This window comes from Corapipo altera, unplaced genomic scaffold, assembly GCF_003945725.1.
Source record: "Corapipo altera isolate COAL_440 unplaced genomic scaffold, ASM394572v1 0, whole genome shotgun sequence".
Taxonomy (NCBI): domain Eukaryota; kingdom Metazoa; phylum Chordata; class Aves; order Passeriformes; family Pipridae; genus Corapipo; species Corapipo altera.
In genome coordinates, this window is record NW_020884872.1 from 77897321 (window position 1) to 77921105 (window position 23785).

Consider the following 23785-nt stretch of genomic DNA (forward strand, 5'->3'; position numbering starts at 1 on the left):
CAAATCAGGGGAAGGTGTGCATGCCTAAAGAGTATAGGGCTGTGTGCTGTTCCAACACAAACACTGGCAAGAATTTCAATATGTGAATATAGCCAGGAATGAGAGAGCAATTTTATTTAGATGCACTAATTTTTTAACTGTACACTTACATCATTTAACTCTAAGTATTCCCTTATGAAATAGCAAGTATTATGTTTAATGTGAAAGATGACTATAGGTCATATGTTATCTCTTCAGTGCCTTACATTGTTTCCTAGTAAAGTTGTAATTATATTAGTATATTTCAAGTATTACAATGTATCTAAGTGAAATATCATCGAAGAAAGTGCTACCAGTGAAACAGAATTGAGAAATACAAGTGGACTGAGTTTTGCTAAAGGTTATTACTGCTAAACTATTGGGTTTGGGTTGGTTTTTTTACTATGATATGTGATATTTTGCCCCTGCAGTTAACTGAAATTATTAGAGGTGATTCAAAACTGGTTCTTCACTGAAACAAGTGAACAGCACTTGTAAAAGGATGTTTCAGAGATAAAAGAAAGAGGCAAAGAGCCTGAAAATGAAACGGAATTTGCAGGGAAATATTTCAATTTCTAGGGAAGACTTAAAGTTGCAGATTTTCTGCGTTTGCTGGATTAGCATTAATTTTCAGTTACGCTCTCCCTAGACCACTTACACCAGAGTACCAGCACAGAGCAGGCTGAATTGCCAAGCCACGATAAAGTCGAGAGTTCTGCTTCCCAGCAGCGGGAGACACTGTCAGTCGCTCTGCCGGTCCTGCCGAATTCCCAAGGGAGATTTCGGTGGGATTCATTGTAGACCACCGCGGGCCGTGCTGCGGGAGAGCGGCGGGAGGTTGGCATTGTCCCCCCCGACACGGTCAGTGGGACATGGTCCGTCTCTGGGGTAGCGCTCCCTTGCTGGGCTGCCCAGGGGGCTGCGCCGTGCGGTCGCAGGTGAGGCAGTGTCACGGCCAGCTCCGCTGTGCCGAGGGGCTGCGGGCCCGGCCACCACCGCCGTGCGGGGCAGGGGCAGCCGGGATCCGGCGGGGGCGGCGCGGAGGGGGCACCGAGCGCCCCAGGGGAGGCGAGCGGAGCCCGCCGCCCTCCCACCTCCCGCCCCTTCCCGCCGGCCGGGGACAGCCGCGCCAGCTGACGCGCCGCAAACTTTCCTGCTCCCGCTCCGAGCTGCGCCTCGCCTCCGGCGCGGCGGGCGGCACCGGCTGCCGGTGACCCCTCGGCGCCGGGGCACGCAGGGAGCGGCCCCGCCGCGCTGCCCGCCCGCCCGGGGGACGCGGAGCTCCGAGGGGACACCCGAGCCGCGGTCCCGTGCGGTGGCGGCTGCCCGGGGGAGCAGCGCCTCGGCCGCGGGACAACATGAGCCAGCAGCAGCCCTATGGCCCGCGGAAGAGCAGCTCCCCGGCGCCGGGGACCCGGCGGAACGACAGCCAGGACTACCTGCTGCTGGATGCGGAGCCCTGCGAGGAGAGTGCCCTGCCGCCCTACGCCTTCTACCCCGTGTGAGTCCCGCCGGCCGGAGCCGGGGATCCCTCCCTCTCTCCCTGCGCTGGCGCGGAGCTGTGCGCTGCCTCCCGCGGGAAGGGGGGAGGTGGCGGCGGGTCAGGTGGTGGCCGGCGGGGGGCACGGCGTGGGGCTGGGGCTGAGCCCGCGGCGGGGACCTGTCATCTTCCCTCGCCCTCTCGGGAGGACGAGCGGGGTGTTTGTGTTTGGGAAAGGCGGAGGAGCAGCGTTGGCACCGCCGTGCCCAGCTGGCACCTGTGTCCTCCTCTGTGCAGCCCGTGGTGCCTGCCCCGCTGTAAGGGATGCGAAGGGTGGCTTGGGTTCAGCTGTGGAGAGTGGGGCGAGAGACGTCAGTTGTCCATAAACCCAGTAGATACCGTGCGTTTTAATATAATTACAGAAATTTTACCTCCTGCAATCGGTTGCTCCCACTGAGAGAGCGCACATTGCAAGCGTATGCGTAAACCCGTCCTCCTTTCATTACTGCATTTCGTCAAAGTCATATAGCCTCACATAATTTCATTATGAGAGTTTTGGCGGGTGAGTTTTGCCAAGTATTTATCATTTAAAGCAAGGCATAAGAACATATCCAATAAAACTAAATTACATAAGCATAAATCACAGAGGTTCCATGAACCACAATTTTTTAGCATCCAGGTCGCTTAACGTTCAGTGTTGATAGTGTCCTTCTGGTTATGTGTGGTTAGCATGACTTCTGTAATTACCACTTGTTAATGCCTCTGAAGAGAAGCTATCCCACAGAGGGGGAAAATGGATATTAAGCGGTGTAAGATGAGTCCTAAAATCTCAGATGATTACCAGAAGATGTGTACTTTCCTTTGTAAAAATTGTATTTTGTTGCTTAACTGGTAAATTTCTATTATCAGTCTTTCCTAATATTTGCTGCTTTATCTTTGAGCAACTTACCAACCACTTACCAACTGCCTGGGTATAGGCAAGGAATAAAAGCAATGAAACTGGGAACACTCACAGTGTTTGAATATTTATAAACTCAGCTAAGAACAACCAGAGTTTTCAGAATTCACTACTGTTATTGCTATTCCTAAGTGTCTTTTGGATCACTAATTCACTATGCTCATGTAGCTATAACAGTATACATTATGGCACATTGGACTTAAACCTCATCTCAAAATATATGAACACACCTGTTTAATGAATCCTTTCAGAAGAAAAAAACCTTATGATCGTTAGTTCAGAGATTGGTTCTCACCAGTAGACTTCAGCTTTGAACTAATATGGCAATTCTGAAGTTCCTTTGCCATTTACTCATTCAGAATGGTTGTGCAGCTGTGAAAGGATAGATCTTGCATACACGTTTCAAAACTTCTCTTAAAAAAAAATCCACAATTCTGTGGGGTGCTACTGTCTTAGCTTCAAGAGTATAAGGTCTTGGTCCAGCACACTCCCAGTGTGGAGCTTGCCTCTCGTCATCTCACAGTGGCCAAAAGGAAAGCCTACATCCCAATCAAGTTGCTCTATGGAACAAGGGGAGCACTAAACACAGGAATTTATCTCTGACTACATCATATCAGGGCCCTAGATGACTGCTTCTGTTGTACAGGTAAGTCCAGTACCCTGGAGTCCCTCACTGATAGAAGATGTTTCCATCAGTCTTTGAGAGAATAGACAGAAGCTACTTGATATGCATAGAGGGTGTTAATTTGAGAAATGTGCCCCTTCTCAAATTTATATTATCACTGCTTAAAAAGGGTGCTTTATTAGGCAGTGCTTTTTTTTTGCATGCACATTAGGTGTGGGAAGCTGTCCTTTCGTGTTTCTCTGGATATGGAAAAGAGCCACTTCACATACATCCATAGACAATGCCTACATATGGCCACTGCCAGGACTTCCTTGGCTGGCAGGGATGAATGCAGTGAGTAAGTAGGCTCCTCCAGGATACAGTGATTACCAAGCATAGTTTCTGAATTTTCCTACCTAAATTCCACCTACATCACATTTGAGGTACATTTTGCAGATCTGTCTTTTCAACCAGAAGACATTAGTTTTGTTAGTGGCCTTCATAAGGTCAAACATATAATCAGATGGGCAATGTTTAGGATATAATTTTTTTTACTCTTTATCATTTATGTTCAGTAATAACACTTTTATCTACTTTTTTTTTAAATCCTCAAATTACCAGTATTTCCTGATACTATTACAGTGATTAATGCAGAGTACAGCTGATGTCCAAAAAAAGCTGAGTCGTACCTCCTTTTAAACGTTACTGAGAGGGTAACATGCTTACTGGTATAATATGGTATGTGACTATTGCTTGAAAAGTAGTTTGATACTAAGGAATAGTTTTTCTCAAGTGGTGATTTAGTGATAATGCTGACTGGGTGTGTTGTTTGTAGAAAATATTTTTCATATGTTGTTTTGTGACTGCTGTTAAGTGATATAGTGGCTGGATAATAATAAACATCCAAACCATTTATAGGGAACCATTTCTGGTGGTTTTAGCTCTTCTTTCTGGAGAACAGTTCTGTTGTGTCCAAGGTAGCTGCTACCTTGTTGTAAACAAGACTTCAAGACTGTACTTTGACCTCATCAGCTGTGCCAAGTAGGGTCACACTGTCTTGTAGCAGTGGATAGAAGGTTTTTACCTTTATTTGTGGTATGGTGCAAAACAAAATTCTAATGGGATTTTGTGCTGAAAAATCTTGCTTTTCTTTTGAATTCAGAACCTTTGATAAGAAAATCACAATTTGAGCAATCTGTAGAATTCTTTTTAAGAATTTAATAATTATATTTTATAAATTATATGCAAGAAATACTTTCTTTCTAATAGTCCTCTTCCATCTTGTCATCAAGTCTTGCCACTTATATATCAAAAAACATATTGCAACCTGTATGTCAGAAGATTGACTCCTGAAATGCAAAAATGTGGATATGTTGTTTTTCCCTCTTGTGCAAGTATTTCATTGGCAAAGAGCCCCATTTTAAGTTTTAAAATAAAATGGAAAGTACACTTTAAGGTCTAACCCCAAATCCTAGTGCTGATGTGCAATGGGATTTGAAAGTGATAGCACTTGTGTGTAAACTTCCCCACTGAACAAATGTTATTGAAGAACAGATTGTTAGTGTATTAAGCTAGTGAGAAGACACTAATTCAGTCAGACATCTGCTTATATTGTTTATTTATACTTTAAAGTATTTTGTATTGTGAAAAATAAATGTTTTCTTTTACATGTGAGGAGGGATAATTGTGTATTAAAATGTCAGTTGTAAAGTAAATGAGGCACACAAATTATCAGATGAAAACAGGGGAAGAAAGATTCTGTTGTGCATAACTGTCTTGAGGCATAGATTATTCCTCAGCATTTGTGGTTTTCTGATGAAGTGTTTCTTGACATTATCAAACCTAGTACATTTAAGACCCATTCTTTGTTAAATAATATATTTTAAGATTTCTTTTCTGCCTGCAATATAACAGTGTTTGCTATTGACAGCATAATTTTTATCTCTAGTCTCAACTGTCTTACTTGAAATGACCTGTAAAATTATCTTCCAGAATCTTCATTAGACATAATCTCTTCAGGGAGTACTGTACAATGTGGCAGCTGTGTTTCAGATTGCCAGTCTCTTTGCTGAGATGTTATGTCTTCTGAAAATATACTGTACTAGTTTTGTTGAGATCAAAAAGGTAAAAGAGTTGATATGGAGGGGGTTCATTTCCTTTTATAGCCTAGTGTATGGAGCACTTTCCTATGATTTAGGATGATTTAGGATGGATCTACTTCGTAGTGGGCACTGGAAAAAAAAATTCATGTCTGAATCTCTCATATTCTGAGTGACTGAATGTAGTCCCTGAGGTCTTGAGTAAAAGAACAACACCATTATTTCCAAGGCCCAGAAAATGCAGCCTTTAGTTTGCTTTGCATATCCTGCCAGTATTAAGAGAATGCCTCGCTTTCAGTGTTAAGCATATCTTTATTTCAGTTAGGCTTTTTTCCCCACATATGTTAATTTCTGGTGAAGGCTTGTGGGATTTCTTGGGTTTGGTTGTTAGGCACTTTTGTGTTCACTATGTACACTCACTAATTTAACAGTGAACCTCTTTGGTCAGCTATAATATGTGAACATGCTAACATTCCTATGCTAATACTTCAGAATCAATTTTTTCTTGAACCATTGCAATATATCTGTAAGTTTATTTATACCCTAGCTCTTACATAGTTACCGAACAAATGAAAGTCACCTCCCTGTGGGACCTAATTTTATAAAACTGGAAGATTTCCATGAAAATATAAGTAATTTTTTAAGTTTACGTGAGGAAGGTGGGGTAATGATTAAGAAATGTGTGGGATGTATATGGGATACTTTTCACTGTAAATGTTAATAACAAGCATGCTCTTTGTCAAACACTCTCCCAGTAGTATTTGCCACCACAGAAGCTGAAGGTTGTAATAACTGGCTACTTGAAGAATTCCTGCCAACTATTGGTATCCCCAAATTAAGGCAACTTGGCATGGTGGGTCTGCGTCATCAAGCTGTGTTAGACTTTCCAACTTTGTAAACATGAACAAAAGAAAATTTTGGCAGTTAAACTGTATTCATGAAATTCTTTATAACTTGGTTTCATATTTCAAGCTGTGATGCAGTCCAGGCAATGAGATAGCAAAAAGCTTCAAACTTAAAGTGCATACAATGAGTCTTACATACATGTTTGTGCACATACTTGTGAGTGTAGCCACTCGCACACAGGGTCTACTCAACGGAAGGCTTAAAGGATTTGCGTTGATAAGCAGTATTTAAATGTAAGTTTTGTTAATTAAATGTTGGCAAAAAACTTAATGGTAATTAAATGACATGCAGTTTTCTACAGAATGGATTAACATTTCTGTCTTGCAGTAGCATGGTTATTATTTGTTTAGCACTGACAAATACGCAAGCAAGTGTACTATTTTTAGCGGAATAAGTTGTGGAGTGTAATGTGAAGATGACTGAATGAAATCTGGGTTTATTTTTTATATCCATTTCTATACAACTACAGTTTTTCGTACTATTAGTACAATTGTCAACACGACTCTATTGTACCCCTCCAGCCCAATATGTTTAAATAAATATTTGTCAGTATTGGGGGTGGGGGGGAAGCAGGCTTTGACACTAGGAAGGAAATGTGAGATTTACTACAAGAGCCCTGAGTAAGTGAAATATCAAGTATTGTCATTTTTAGGTGTGTTCTCAAAGCTATGTGGGAAGTGTGGATAGCTTGTTTTCTGCAAGAGTTGAATGTAGCTTCCTTTTATTTAAAAACAAGTTACTGATCTGAAAAAAATGCCAGTGTTGTAGATGTGGATTTGCTGAATGAAAACTTCATTGTGGATGAGCCACTTTTTTAATGTGGAATTGCAATGATGAAATAAAACATGAAAAATAGTAGTAATAATAATAGTAAAAGTAAATCATGATGAAGCAGTGCGACGCCCACCTCTTTGCTCAAACATTCCTTCAGTAGTGCTCTTAGTCATAATACTGTTATTAATTAAAAACAAAATGAATCTTGCCCACTACCAGCTCAGAATAACATGACTAGAGTTCTTTTTTGTCCTTAGAACTTGATTAAATACTGGTTTTGATGTCAGTATTTAACTTATCAAAGAGATTAAAGAACTGAGGATATTTTAAAAAATATTTAGAATCTGTGAGGCCTTACTATGCAGGTAGAAAGAAGGATCATGAACCAAAAGATCATGGTTGATGCACAGAAAATAGAATAGAGACAGAAGGTCTGGTGCTGCTGCGGCACTAACAATTTTGCAGAATATTCAGTCCAGAGGCTTTTTCTGAAACTTTGTGCTCTGTTACAAAATCATAGTCATAGAATGGTTTGAGTTGGAAGGGACCTTAAAGATCATTTAGTTCCAACCCGTCTTCCACCCACTAGATCAGGTTGCACAGGGCCCAACCAGGTTGGCCTCATATACTTCCAGGCATGAGGCATCCACAACTTCTTTGGCCAGCCTGTTCCAGTGCTCTCTGAGTAAAGAATTTCTTCCTAACAGCTTATCTAAAATCTTTCCTGTTTTAGTTTAAAGCCATTCCCTCTTGTCCTATCTGCATGTGTAAAAAACCATGTACCCTTGTTTTCATAAACCCCCTTTAAGTACTGGAAGGTCTCAATGAGGTCTCCCTGGAGCTGCTTCTTCTTCAGGCTCAACAACCCTCACTCTCAGTCTGTGTTCGGAGCAGAGGTGCTTCAGCCTGCTGATCATTTTCGTGGCCTCCTCTGGACCTGCTCTAACAGGTCCAAGTCATTCTTGTGCTGAGGACTCCAGACCTGGGCGCAGCATCTGCTGGCCATGCAAATTTTGAAAAAAACAGTGGATCTCTTACAAGTGGCACCTCATATTCTTTTGATTTAAGTCCTGGTCTATTGATGGTCCTGGTAGTTATCCTAGATGGCCCAGGCTTTCAGCAGGTTCAAATTACAAACTGACTCAGTTGTAAGTGACCCCCAGCAGCAGCAGCCCCTCCTGACCTTGTGCACAGATAGGTGTTGTAACAGATCTGCACTCGACGCTGTGTTGTATGCCAACAGATGTGCACATGACAAGTTGTAGTCCCTGAACTGCACAGAGGACCTCATATATTTCCAATCAGGGCAAACTGCTATACAGTTGAATTGCTATTTTGAAGAGAGAGAATCTTGATTTCACCATAACACATGGAGACCCACCACATGCAAGAAGGCAGTGTCTGACTTGGAGCTGCACAGTAACTAGCCTGAGACCGAGAAGTCATTGGAAAGGCTTGGCAACCACAACCATCTTGTTTTCTCCTCAAACGTATTTTTAAGTTGATCAGCTTAACTAGCAAATAGGTATGTGCCCAGCAGACTGAAGGGGTGGACTACTGAGCTGATATGTTGCCTCCTGTTGTCTGCTGTCAACACTGGTGTTAGTGGACACTTGGTTGTGCTGATTTTCCTCCTGACCTAGTCTGGATTTATCCTGTTGCGCTTCTGATTTACATTTTCTTTCTCTTCAGTAAGATATTTGACTGTGGTCTACGTTTCAGTTTTTCTAGTCATGATTTTTCTCCCCTTATTTAGAATGAATAGCCAAGTCATACTGGTAAACTTTGTTAGTCCTACTCTATGTGTACATGTCTTAGGCCTGCCAAGTGGTAATAACCCAATACTTGGAACTTTTTTCACACAGTCCTGCTGTCAGCTTTCCAGCTACTGGGTGCTTGGCAGCAGAGAGCAGTTCTTACAACAGCAATGCTTTAAATCGTGGATTGCATCAGTCAAACACCTCTACAGTGCCTGGCACATCACAGGAGAACTTAACATCAGTACCACCAGTGTGAATCTAGGAAATAGTTTTAACTGAGGTGCAGCTTGTGGGAAGATACTTTGGAAACTGGTATCATGAAACTTGGAAGGTCTGTGCCATTGAGGCATGAGCTGTGAATGTCACAATTAGCATTTCTGTGCTAATTGTGGTGTGGGAAAGTGCCTTCCCTTCCCGATGTGCCCACGTCCCAGTGACATGTAGCAGAAGCCCACTTATGAGTGGTGGCTTGTTCTGGGGACAGTGACTGATATGTCTGATCACTTAGCGGTGGGCTCCTGCATCTGTCCCACATAGAACAGCAGAACTTGAGACAGAAATACATTTTAACTTGCAACTCCTGCCACGCAGATAGCTTAGTGCCATGGATAATCCAGGTCTTAGTTAAAAATGAACTGACGTCTAAGAAACAAATAAAACTACCAAAAATTAGGAGGGGCGAGGGACTTATGTTTCTGAAGATGCAGTCTGTGTTATTTGAAACATTTTGTAGGGCACTGCTAACAAAAAAGTCAGCAATAGCAATATCTCCAGAAGGTCTGCAGAATGAATGCTGCCCATGGTACAAAGCTGTAGAAGTTAATGTTCTCCATGTTTCTTCAGAAGGGAATTTTAGAGGTTTAAATCATTTAGCTCATCTGATGTGACACATAGGTTGGTAAACAGCAAATGATGTGATAGTGAAATTTTATCACTGCTTTGTATAATAAAATACAATACCTAACAAGTTGACATATAAAATACACACTGGGATTTCTTACCCCACAACCACTTCCACCCAGAATTAACAACAGCATTTAATGCCTAACAGGAAGAGAAACTCTAGGTAGGCATCTACAGAGACAGCAAGGCTGATGCCTCTTGTCCTACAAAGCTGTCTGAGGATCTTTCATGACTTCATAGGTTTCTATGTTACTGATTTTACATCAAATCCAAAAAACAGCAAAAATTACACTAGTTATCAGTGAGAGCACTAATAATACCTTAAAGGGAAGAAATTTCCTTTGTGGATTATCTGGTTTCATGCAGGATTTGTGACACAACTCCATGGATGAATGAAGAAGATGCTGCTGGCAGTACTGCTGGGTGTGTGTGTGCCTTTTTCAACCTCTGTCCATGACAAGAGTTTTTACTCCCTGCATACAGGTATTGATATCTCCAGAGGGTCAGAAAAGGCGTGGAGGTACATGTCAAGAAGGAGTGGAAATAGAGACACTCACTGCAGGAGTTTCAGGAGGTTATGGTGAAATTCCTGTCTGTATTTCCTTTTCATTGAAACTTGACTGGTGGGTAGGAGGGATGGTGCATGTCCAGGTTTCACCCCAAGGACAGCATGCATGCATGTGTGCAGGAAGATGCAGGAACTTAGGAGCACTTCTGTTATTGGTGATGTATGCTCCTGATTGCTTCATATTCCTAAGTTCACCAGTTCCTCATTTCATGAGTTTGAACTTCTAGATCAGGTTCTGGATATTCCATATCGTGAATAAAGCATACTAGGATTGACAGAAACTCCACATACATCCATGGTTTGTTTTCAAATCCTTTATATTTTAGTAAAAATGTCAGGAACTTTACAATTTTCTTTTACTTTTGATTTAACCACAGTATTTGCAGTTGGAAAGTAGAAATCTTGCTGGTGCCTGCCTTTATCTCAGAAGTGGTCTTCAGACTTTTAGTTAAAGATTGCTACTCATGAGGCAGGAGTGGCAGCAAATGTAGGAGATGCCAAGAGATTTGTCTGAAAAATAACATCCAACCTGACCTTGTGGTCTGGGCTTCTTCTCTATTACACAGAAGGGACAAACCCTGAAGGGGCTTGGGAGATCTGTCAGATCTCTTTCAGGACTAGGTGAATCATACAGGTGAATAAAATATTGTAGAAGGCAAATGAATGGCAAATCTATATCACTCAACATCCAGATGCTCTGGTGCTAACTTCAGTGGAATTCATGTCCATATGCCTGTGGAGAATGTTATCCTCAGTCTTCATATCCCTGAATGTATATTTTGTGCTATCTTTCACTGTTTCTGTTGTAGTGTAACTCAATGATTGATAAGTTATATAAGGAAGATGATCTATTTAAGGACTATGAAAATGAGAAATATACAGTGAAAATCAACATGTATTTATTTGATCAGGGTTAAATTCTGACAGATATGTATTTATATAGATGGATTTTCTGACCTTTGACTACTGAACTATACAACATTTGGACTTACATTTTTTTTGAGAGAAGAGAGTTAAGAGGAATACTTTGTGTGTTAATCGGGTAGTCTTCTGTACTGCATTAGCAAGCAAAGGCAGGAAGAAGAATGTGATATATATGTAGACCTGGATGGCTTTATCTTTTGACAAAAGTAATTTTGTTTCTAATTTAAATTCAAATTTGAGCCAAACAATGCATAGTGTTCCATTTTTACTAAAAGCTTTATTTACAATTTGCAAAAGTATTGGATCTGATTTTTTGGAAAGAAATAAATCATAATGGTAGATTCCATAAGCATCACAAAATATTTTGTAAACTTTTGGATATTCTTTCCTGATTTTCCAGTTGGTTGTGATCAACAAAGTAATAATGTCAGTGGTGATGTAATTTTGTGTCAAAATAGAATTGCCTACAATTAAGGCTGTTTCCTAATATTCTGTGATGTCGGATTGTATTCTCCCATCTTGAGATCCATACATGGCTTGTTGACATCATCTTTCATTAATTTAATGTTTCTGCAGTCTGCATGCAGGCTAGTACAAGTTGAAGTTGAGAATGTACCTCAACTGTAAGCAAGATTTTGCTCTGCAATTATTTAAAATTTTAAAACATTAGTTGCATAAAATTTGCATTAAGTTTGCATAGAAAACGGGAACATTTACTGTTCAGGAATGAAAAAAAGTCTTAATTTTCAATGTCTTGGTGACCTGTCTGTTCATACAAAATTATTTTCTTCCATTGATAAATTATTTACATGTATACAGATTTTTGTTTTTTTTCAAGGTGGTTAGTGACTGTCTGTGGAGTTTAAGGAAGGATCCTACCCATTACTAATCAGAGGGGTAGCATAATGTTTTTTCCTCAGGCCTGAAAGACAGCAAAGATAAGAGTCATATTTAGAGACATGAGGGCTGTTTTGGGAAATCAGAATTACATGACAGATGCAGCCACAAAGTGTCTTTTCTGAGTGAGATGTAATTTCTGAATAATTTCTATATCTGGAATAGTTCTTTTGAATCTATCAATATTGTACTGGGAGAGGGCAAATGTTTCCCCAAATATGAATTTCCAACCAGACAGCCCCTGGGCAGTGGTACAGTACAGCTGACTCCTCTTTATGGTAAGAAGCATGGAACAAGATTTGTAGTGCTGAATGGTGCCAACAAATTCAAGTGCGCCCATCTTTGGAAGCTCACATCCAGACTCAGAAGGAGTTCTGCTGCTTGTAAGGGGTGTGGGATAACTCTTTCAGTGTGTAATGCAAGTCTGGGATCCTGCCTCTGTATCTGCTGGGGTTGTAGTGCTCTGCTGTGTGATGACAGCAAGCAGTCAAGATCATTGAAACTTTATCATCACATTATACACCTGTTTGTACTAGGTAAACATATTTTTTTGTAATGCTCATTGGGCCTTTTCTCATGTTGCTGTACTTAAAACATTTTTCCTGAACATAGACAATGAGTCATTAGTGGAATGTACTCATAGGTATCACTATCTTACCTGAAGATAGGATCACCTTACTTCTTGTTCTACTTGGTAACCCCTGAGTCCAAGACTGAGACAGATGGTAGAAAAAAACAAGAAAGCATCTATTGCTGTTCTGTGTTCTTGAAAATACCAGTTCTGAGAATGTAAGAGGTAGTAAATATCAAATTATGACTGCTTAATACTTACAAAAAAAAAAAGGCAGGGTGCTAAAAATGCTTTAACTAGAAGGGATGTTTAAAACAAATTTAGAAAGTTAGGGACATACAAAATATGAATGCTGTTTTTTCCACCTGTCTCCCAGTCATCAAACCACAGTTTACTAAAAATTCAAGGTAATTTCCAAAAAAAGCAAAGCCATGTGAACCTGCTGCTGTATATTCTTATGCACTGGAGCTGGATGCCACAGAGGGGGGGGAGAGAGGCAGTGAAACTATTTTCATGACACATTTCATATGCAGCACCTAGAGAAATGATATGTTGACTAGACTAACTGTATATTCCAGAATATTACTGCTGCATGAGAGTATGATTCTCTGTTCTTCACACTTCTGCACTTACTGCTGCTCCAGAGAGTACACAATATAACACTTACAAGAGGATCATGAGGAAAAAAACCCAACTTCTAAGTAAACAAAAATTTTAAGTAAAACTCTGAAAGTGCATGTTTTGTCGTGTTTTTCCTCCCCCTTCTTCTGTTACCTTATAGGCTTGGCAAAGCAGAACAATTTCATTTTTCCGATAGAGAATATATATGAAGGCTGTGTTCCCATTTCCCAACTCCTATGTAAAAAAGAAAGCTGATTAAGTTTGGAATTTCGGTTCACGTAAAATGTTGTTGGTTTTGTATCTGTTTTCATGGTTAAAAAAATTAGTATTTCAATTTTTTTTTCCAAATAAGTCTTGACAGTGTTGTTCTCAGAAGTATTCACGTTTTACTTTTTGATGTATTTCATTATGTCTGAAGTAGGAATGTTTACATGTGGCTTGTTGAAGCCACCATAAATCATACATGAGTCAGTTCAATGTTAACTGCTTTTGAATTCCCCCTCGGATGTTGTATAGAGGACAGTCTCAGCTCTCTGCTGTACTCTTCCCCTCAATGTGTACGTGACTCGACTCCCTTGGCACTCAGCAGTATTTAGGGTGTATGTGCTTGTTTGTGTTCGGCTGATGATGTTCTCTCAAGAGACCAGCTCAGGCAAAGCAATTGTGACCGAAACTACAATTCTGTCTCCTTTCAGTAGGAAAATATAGGCAATTGTACTGTGGAGCTGATGCAAAGGGGTGCGTTTCATTTGGAGTTACAAAACAACCATATGAATGCTTTCTTCTCTACACCATGAAATTTTAGATTCAAGTAACAGAGCTTCCCCTTCTCTGCTTCATTTTAATGTATTTGGTTAAAATCTGATAAGTGAAGTTAGACAGTTAGACAAGCAAGAAGAATTCCATATGAAAGTTTTTGATGTTCAGAACCTGTATTCACCACCAAATAAATGAAAAGGCCACTTTGATTCTCATTTTTTCCCTGGTTTAGTGTATTTCTCCAGCAGAAAAGTTTCCTTCCAAAGAACTACTGTTGGATGGGTCTTAACTCTGCTAGTGTACATGCAATTTTATTGTAAAAAATGCTGTGCATTGTTATTCTGCTTTGGTTCACTCAATTCTCTGGATGTTAAAATCATCATTCTTTATCACTTAACACTATGTAACTAAAAAAAGTTTTAATTAAATTATAGTTCTTCTCTGGGGTATGTTGGAAAACCGTATAATTTACTAGTAAGGAGAACTATGTGAAAATTGGTTTTGGTTGGTATTTACCTTGTATTTGAATGTCAGTGCTCCTAATTCTGTGCTTATGTGTCAGTTTGAATAAATACCGCTTAGGAAGATTTCTCATGTCTATATTTCACCATAGGGAATTATTTAGTGGTAAGGTACATTTGTGGGGTATCAAAGACCAAGTTGCAAGACGTGTTTCAACTCAGGAAGAACAGAAATCTCAGTCCACAACTGCTACCTGCCAGAAAAATATCAGCAAGTCAGAACCATTCTTCTACCTGTTTCTTATGTTTTTTTTTCTTGAAGATAAGGGTCTCAAGGTTTTCTCTGTATATTCTGAAACTTTAATTTTCCCCTGTGAAAATAAACTCCTTGATTTCATTTTAGCTATAATAACAGTCTTAGTTAAGTAATTGTGAAAGCCTCTCTGTGTTCTATTATTATTACCTAACTGGAGAGCAACAACTGCTAATGTTATTGTCACATATGCTAACTAGCTCATGGATTTCTTCTATTCTGTGGGATCAGAGGTAACATGGTGTTCAGTGGAGGCCAGGGCTTTATAATCTCTGTTGAGTGGTGGGGGGTGGAGGAGATTCTTTAAATTTTACAAATGTCACAGGAAAATATTCTGCAATTATGAAGTAGCAGTAACTGTTAAAGGTCTAATTTTATGTCTCTGATCTATCAAATCAGATCATATCTCTCTTTTACATTGTACCATGTAATGGAATCACCATTGCATGTCAGGTCTGAGAAAGGCAAATGATCTTTTCCTGATGGAATTGCGTGAGTGACTTGCCACCAATTCTGTTTTCACTAAAAGTGTCACTGAGGTCATGATACCAAGTACTTTATTTGCGCATAGCAGGGAACAATAAACATAATTGTTTCTTTATTCTTATAAAGAAATTAATTTTTAATAACAGTAATTACAAATATTAGAAGTAAACCAAAGTAATTCCTTTTTTTCGATTGTTTTACCTTTTATGTATGCACACATTGAAATGCTAAGCTCTTCTACAGGAGCTCTTCTCTATCCTGAAGTTATATTGTGCCAATTTATTTGGAATTCATGTGTATGTGTGTGTGTATGTAGAAAGTATATTTTTTCAACGCACTTTGCAACAGATAGTGCAGAAATAACTCTACTCCCTCCTTTTTTCATGGAATTTTTAACTCTTCTTAGTTTTCTTCTGAGTCACAGTATTTATGTCCTTTTGTTGAATACTACTTTGTTTTTAAGCAGTTTTAAGGTAAATTTTATCATATTGCATGGATTCTCCCATTTACTTAGCAATGCATCATCACATTTACATAATGAAAATGACTTTTTTCTAACACAGATGCAGGAAGAGTATATATAGGCACATTTCATTATTTTCCCCACAAACAGAGGAGGAAAAAAAATGATCTCTTGTACATGAATGGCGTTTATTGTGCAAATCTTTATTTTATCTAAGAAGGAAAAATTTGTTTAAATCTAGAGTTCTCTTTGAAGTTGTTTAAAAATGGAGTTGGTAGTTAGCACCAGCATTTCATCATTGGTTGAGTTACGAATGCAGTTTTTCAGTGAAATTTTAATTTTGTAGAAATACGTGGTTAGACCAAGATTCATATTAGGTGATGGATACATTTCATTGTGCTACGCAGTATAATGACTGAACAAATGGATACACGTTAAGTTCTTGAATCAGTCAAATATGACTGCTAGAATAATCTTACCCGTTACCTTTTTTCAGTTGTATTTGATATATTATTGCATATCTGTGTTACAGGAAACACAATTATCTGTAGGTTAATTACTGTCTTGAATATAGTTATGCTCTCTTCTGCTTTTTTTGCAAAGCAGAGACAACATACTGTTAGTTCTTCCTCAGGTGCTGATCAGAAAATGTATGTGCTGATCAGAAAATGTATATGCTGCTTCTGCAGAAGGGAGTTCTCTGTCACTAGACCCTAATCATTCATCCAATTCCAATAGGTTTTCCTGTTGCTCTTTTCAGACCTTTAAAAGACCTTTAGTGCTTTCTCCTGTACTCTGAATAGTCCTGATGTTGTCAGTTGTCATTTTCCTAATCAATTGTTTACATGGCTTTCATTTCATATCCAGTCCCTTTTATCCACAATTACATCCACTCATAACTTGCCATATTATTCTAGTTCTCCTTCAGTCATGAGGCATGTATACAGCATTGATGGTCTATGATGTTAATATCCATATTTTTCTCCCATCCTTATTTTATTGGCAGTTTTCTTCAGTTCAGAGTCCTCACCCATGATAGGTGAGAGATACACAAAGAATAACTTGAAAGATATATTTATAAAAAAGAATGTGATCTGAAATTAAAAAGAAAAGGCTCTGAATAGTATGTCAGCATGCAAGACTCTGAATTTGGGGACTATACCTAGGAATTTATGTTATTTGATAAGATCTTTGGGTTCTTGTATTTCATATCTGCAGTTCTCAGTTTCTCAGATTTCAGCTACATTTGGTGTTAATAGTCAGATTCTCAAGAAATAAATAGAAACTGAGTAGATCTGAGGATAAAAGAAATAGTCAGTTTTTGGTTACAATCTGGAAGCTGACAAATCTGATTAAAGCATAATTTATTCTTATGTTGGAGTGCTAGTTCAGTGGTGACTGGAAGGCATGTTGATCTGCAATATGCCTGTTACAGGCTCACTGGTTTTTGTTGTACACTATAGGGTTTGTGGATAAACCATGTAGGTGTATTTCCTCTCCTTCAACTAACCATTTTTTCATTTTTTTCCCCACTCTTTTCTATCTTCACTTCCACTGCATTTGAAAATAGATGGCATTAAATGGAATTTAAGGAAATTACACTTTGTCATTAAATGGTCAAGGCAGTGAGAGATTAGCAGGGCTCTTGTCAACACCAGGACAAGCTTGTGTTATCCTGTGAATATAATTTCATGTTCCTCCTCATCTACTGAAGAGTTCTGTGAGTAGATGGTGGCTGGACCTTACATGGTGTGAGTTGTGTAAAGGTAGTCAGGAGTTCCTTCTCCTTCTCCATCACATGGCATCACTAAGGGGCCTTGCAACTTCCAAGCTCAAGAAATGCATGGCACTGCTGGCAGAACACCCTTCAGCAGAGAGGGACAGGGAGAAGATAAGAACGTGTCTTTCTCACACTAATAAAAAAGCGGCCAAGGTACCCAGCCTTGTGGGATGTAGAATAAGGTATTTTCCACCTTTTACATACACAACTCTTTTATTTGGGTAAGTTTTTGAAATGTGATGTTAGCCACCACATGCCCATCCGGATCTTGTAAATGCCAGTTGACATTGTTTGCAGGCTTGGACAGCTTGAGCATGAGTTTGGAGGGAGTCAGCATGTCCTAGCGTCACACCTTCTAAATACAAGTCTACAGCAGGTCTGAAACAGAAAGTCCCAGTGCCAGAGCATCCCGTTATTACAATAATATAACTAAGTACTGTGCTCTAGCATTTGTCAAGTGATTGCAAACATAAGCAAAGCAATTGAGTCAGAGGAGTATGGCATTTTTCAAACAAGGTGCTACAGAGCTAAAGACACAAATATTTACTGCTTGATCTTAAATCTGTTGTCTGGAAAGAAGAGGAGATTCTAGAGTCTTTCTGTCGTCCAGGTATATAAAGTTGAGAGGAAAAGTGAGTGCTGGCAAGCATTGTCACAGATGGGTCTTGTTTGCAAGGCTGAAATCAGTTTTACTTCCTCTGTTTCAGTGTATGCTGGCTAATAATTTCATATTTTTTTGTGGTTGCCAAAACCAAGTTGTTATGGAGAGAAAAAGAAAGAGCTCTGTAAAGCTCACTTACTGCTGGTAAATCATGATATTAACAAGGTAGGCAGTTAAACAATGTTTAAATATTGAAAAATCAGCATATGTTGAAGAGGCTGAGAACTGAAGAGTAAGACATATAGCTTACATATGTCTTTTTAAAAGAGAAACGTACTAAATATGCAACTGCAGCAATGCAGCAACCCAGCAGAATATCATAGAATCTATTTTGACAAAAGAAACAGTAGCTTTATAATGCAAGTGATAAGATGGAGAATGCCACAGTTCTCCTTCTGGCTTGTCCAGTTTCTTCATTCTGCTTAATCACAGCTGCCAACCAAAGCAATATTTATGTCCAGGGAGGCAAAATATCAGGTAGTGTTACAGAAGCTGCTGCCTTGTCTGAGGCTGTCTCTGAGTATGGGGGCTCCATTCAAGCAGAATAGTTACTAATTTGTGACCAGGAATGCATGAAAGAATTGTTGTTAGTAGTTTAAAAATGAGTGGACTACAAGGCACTTGATAACTATTAGTTTGTTTTGACAAATGTGATTCTACGGACTTAAGTCAGTTCTGTAAGCTTTTGAATTCATCTGTACAGAAAAGGTGTAGGGAGCTCTGTAAGTAATATGAAAATGTAAATTATTTAAGTGTACCAATAAATGTGTATTCAACCTTAAGACCCCTCCAATTCAGAAAGCACTTGACCTTTTGATTGTCTTAATGTTTTAAATGGAACTAGGGTGAAAAGAACAGTCTCTTTTATGAATTTAGAATTCAATAACAGTAAAGGAAAGGAAAAGAACCCATTCTGATATTTTACTACTCTCATACTTCTACAAAAATATTTTTTCTAGTTTCATATGTGTAGTATATTCATTATACAGACCTTAAACAAAAACATAGCTTTAAATATATCAAAATGATTAATTTCATTTTCCTAGTGTATATATTATATCACATTCCTGAACATGATTCTGGAATTCAGTGCTTCTAAAATATTTTAATTATGCTTATATTTATTTTTTCTATGATTTATTACATTTAGAAGCAGTAAATTAAGTTTTCTGTAGTATTTATTTGCACATTAATGATAATATGAATTAGAAATTTTGAAAGATGTAAAAATCTAGTTCCCACATTTAACATTAGTGAACAGTATTCATATGATCTGATAGAAGGATGGGTAGTCATGGCAGTAGTACACATATATTGAGCTAACCTGTTTCTGTATGTGGATTTTATAAAGCATGTTATAAGGCTTTAATGCACTTGTCAGTTTTGGAGATTTAAGGGGTTAAAATATGAGTTGATTTGCGTAAATAGAGATTGACAGTTGATTTAGCATAGATGAGCAGTAGGACTTTTATCTGCTCAGAGGTTTTATTGATTGTAAAATACTAGAATGAGAATTAATTTGACACTGATGCTTTATTTTTGCTACCTGAGATGATTCAAACATGTCAGCACTGAGTAGCGGAGAAACACAATGTTTGAAACCTGTGTTTTATAGAGAAATAAGTTTCATCTTAACTTAGCCATCTCACATCTCTGCAGTTTGTTTGTTGCGGGTAAACTGGATTTGACTGGGTATTGCTGTATTTATGCAACACTTCGTTTTTAGTTATAAAAATTGTGATTTTTTTCTGCACTTCTCTAGATATTTAGTGGTTGACTTTTTCTTTTGCAGGCTGTGTGAATTCTCGATTACCTGGATGACTTACATTCTTACTGATTAAACTGCCTTTTGTGTGTGTGTTGTGAGGGATATTGTGTTTTGATTTGAGAACCTTAACAATTTGCATTTTTAGTAGTTAAGTATGACTGGATGATTTCTAATTTGCAAAACTACAAAAAATAACTTAGGGTTATCCACTTTCCTTGATGAGAGTTCAGGCCTCTTTATGGTTATCTTTAGAGTTCCTGTCAATTTATAGAAACAATTCTGTAGGATAATGGTACAGACAATATCATAAATGCAATAAAGTGAGTGGCAGGTAAATACTGTGGTCATAATGGGACATTTATTCATGTCAGCATAACTGGGAAAAGATCAGCAGTCTTGTAACAGTTTACACCATCTGAAGATTACCCTTACTTATGGCATTTATGGCTCCATTCCCTGTGGGAAGAGAGTAGAGTTTGACAAGGTTTATATAGATTGGACAACATTGAGAAACATTTTATTTTAAGACCAACTTATTATGAAATTTAAAAACCCCATTTTTTTCATACATGCAAAACCCTCCAATTAGTAGATTTATTTTAAAATTATGAAGATTTGTCTTTCTGATTGTGGATGTTCATTTTGTAACACCGCTTCTAGAATGAGTAACTTACTGTATGGACAATTATAACTACTGCAGAAATAAATGTCCTCGGTTTTTCGTATCTGGCATTGGATTTACAAGATTTTTGATTCTGTGACTTTTGAATGAATTTCTTAAGCTTCAAGTTTTGATAAAGTTGCCTGTGTATGATCGTGACAGTATGTTTTTATGTGCATTTGGTCAAAATTTTATCCTGAATCTAAAAATTGCAATTACTAGTCTGTCAGCAACTCACTACTCACTTAGCTATATTTTTTCAATTACAAGTGTAATAACTTCAAGGAAAGTTAATGGTGACCTTCAAGTGTGAACAACACTGAAATATTTTGAAGTTAAATCTCAAGATATACAGTACATGTACAAGCTGGGAGCTTTCATTAGGGATTTTTATACTGTGAGTTGATGTGATTTTGATTTTGGGGGTTTCTGAACCAGATAGAGGCCATTATTTGTTTTTCTTCAATAGGTGAAGTTTTTCAACTCAGGGCAGATGTATATTCTTTGGCAGCCTTGTCTTAGAGTGAGCTTAGTGAAGCATTTATAGTTGCTTTTCATATTCTTTGCTAATTGTAGCTTTACTCAAACTTTGGTTTACCTAACTCTACCCATATGTGTTTGGACAGTATCTTTGTATTGAATCAAATAGCTTCCTCCCTATTCCATCATCCCTATGCTTCCTTTTTGCACTTGCACTCACTCGGGACATTGTTATTCATCCATGCTGGCCTCCTACAATGCTTGTTTGACTTTTGGTGTACCACGAAGGGCTGTTTTCATTCTTTTGAGGAAAGTGTCGTGAAGACAAAGTTCTCCTTGACTTTTTGCCCTTCTACAGGATGCTGCCGAGCAGGTCTCTGAACATTTGCTCTCCTGAAGTTCAAGGCTAATTCCAATATCTATCTTGCTACCTTCTTTCAGGATTTGGAACAGCACAACCTCACCATCCCTTCTGACAAGGCTGTTGTTGACATGTTAACATATCTTTAACGAATTCTTTCTTTGTGAGTAACAAGTTGGAAAGTTCCCGTGTGTGCTTTTTGCCTAATCCATCTACAGTTTCTCAAGCAATTCCCTTCACAGTTTAGGAGTTAGGAGTGTTGCTGGATCTGTTTGCTGGTTTTGGTTTTCATGCAACCACCCTGTTTTCAACAGTAAAAGAGTTTACTGAACTGAGCATGGTAGTTGTAGTTGTGGGCTACAGCCAACTGTCACTAATGACCTGAAACGTTCATTTTAACCTGTGTAGATGTAACTGAGGATTAGCCTCACAGGCCTGCTGTACAAGTAGTTGACTAAAATTGTGAAATACTCTGCACCAGCTAGTGCCAATTAAAAGAACATATTTCTTTGTTCTGTAAAGGAAGACTTTCTTTAGCTCTAAAATGGGGAAAGATACAGAACAAATGATAGAGAAATTTGTGTGTCTATATGTGTTCCCCCAAACACTCAGCCAGTCCTGACCTGGGGAAGTTGTAAATAGAGAGTTTTTTGATAGTAAGAGACAAGTGGTCTGTCTTATCCCCTCCATACCTCTGTTGCTATACTGATTTTCCTTACTGCAAAAGTTTCCCATTGGACTTCAGTTTGCTCCATGCTGATTCTAGAAGGAAAGACTGAAAGAATATCTGATGCTCTTTTACTCTGTCTAAACTGGTCCATGCACATTTGCAAAACCCTGCACCTGACATATGCCCTTACAGGATCACAGTGTACTTTCCCAATTTCCATCCTCCCCACCCCTCTCCTGCCTCCATTTGGCATTACAGGAAAGCAGCTCTTACATGCAGTTTGGAGGAAGCCATAACTGCAGTTTTCTCAATGCTTAGTTTTGACTTAGTCTTAATAAATAAATCTTCTGTGACAGTTTAATTTAGCTGCATATTATAACCCCAATGTAACCATTGAAAAGAATCTTCTCTGATAATACATTGAAAGGTAGTGTATTTATAGTTGTACAATAGAGGTTTAAATGTGTTCTTAAATCTCTCTAATAAATATGTGTTGCAGTAAAAAAAAAAAAAAGAGAAATTGGCCAGAGGAACACTTACAAATTTATTCTGTAATAGTATTTCATTGAAAAGTTACTCTGAGAGTTCTTGGTAGAATTTATGAGTTTTTTTAAATTTTATGTATATACTTCCACTGTATGTTTTACTAGTGGATGTTTTACTTCCATTAACTCCTCTATAAAATACTCCTTAAACAGTACCCCTCCATGTGATACTTCTTATCTGTAAGTGTATTGAAACTAATTATGAAGTTTTGCATTTGTAGTGCTGAAATTTAAATCTGTATATTGATGTAGTTCTGCAGTGAGTGACGTCTCATTCTGGATGGAGATGCTGTGACTTGTACTGAATTGGAGCTCATAAGCCAAGACAAGTCAGAGCTGGCTCCTGCAGAGTCACCATCTCAGCATCAGTCAACATTGCTGCAAACATGTAGTAGCTGTGTACTGCAGGATGTGGCTTTACTGTACCATGTTTAATTCAGTGCTGCAGTCAGTCTTTTTTCATGTATCCCAGAGTACTGGGACATTGCAAGGAGTCCTGCAGACTCAATAACTCCAGTTTCTTCCCAATATGGTAGCTCTAGGCTGGCTTTGTGTAGTGTGAGTTCTGTGTATCTGCAGCACACTCCCACTGTGCATATTGTCACAGCTTCTTCATTACCTTCGCAATTTTACAGTTTGCAGAAAATGAAAATTGCTTCTGTTCAAAGGATCATGGAATGAGATTTCCTGCAGACTTAAGTAGCAGCCAGATCATGACTGAAAGAGGTATCCTCCACAGCTCAAGATGTATATAAGGTTCATAAATATTTCTTTCTGCTGTGAAAAAGTTTCTTATGGGAATTTTTGTTGTTAAGCACAGATTGTTTTCTTCCTGTTGTGTATGTTATGTGCATTCCCCTTGTTAAAAACAGGTAAACCAGAAAACATTCTGAAAGGAGATGTGGAGACAGGACATAGCTAAAGTCTACAAATAATTACAGAAACAACACTCAAATGCCTAAAGTTTAGTTGGTCCTGGAGGATAGAAAAACTTACTAGATGAATAACAGTGTCTTAGAAAGCCCCTCACATTTTATGAGTAGTATCTCAAACATAAGAAGCCACCTAAAACCCTCTTTCAAACCCTGTAGAAGAGATTTGCAAATACTTTATAAATAATTTTGATTCAATTTTTAAAGTTTTCTTTAATTTCAGAATTAGTTTTTTAGTTTACAATTTTCATAGATATGATTGACTATCTGAGAACTCTGGTTTCAACAGATAAGTGTAAAGAACTCCCATCAGAAAATTGTTCAATATTCCTCTTTTCATATAAGTAACTTCTATTACATGA

The 23785-nt window shown here is 38.5% G+C and overlaps 1 protein-coding gene across 2 annotated transcripts in view; it reads left to right on the forward strand.

Annotated features, from left to right (window-relative positions):
* Positions 1-1376: 1376 nt before the first annotated feature.
* TRPC6 (transient receptor potential cation channel subfamily C member 6) overlaps positions 1377-23785 on the forward strand; it is a 79283-nt gene continuing 56874 nt past the window's right edge. For both annotated transcript variants that reach the window (XM_027639318.1, XM_027639393.1), the window contains exon 1: positions 1377-1519. In XM_027639318.1, the coding sequence (XP_027495119.1) occupies positions 1377-1519 (143 nt within the window). The remainder of the gene's footprint in view (positions 1520-23785) is intronic.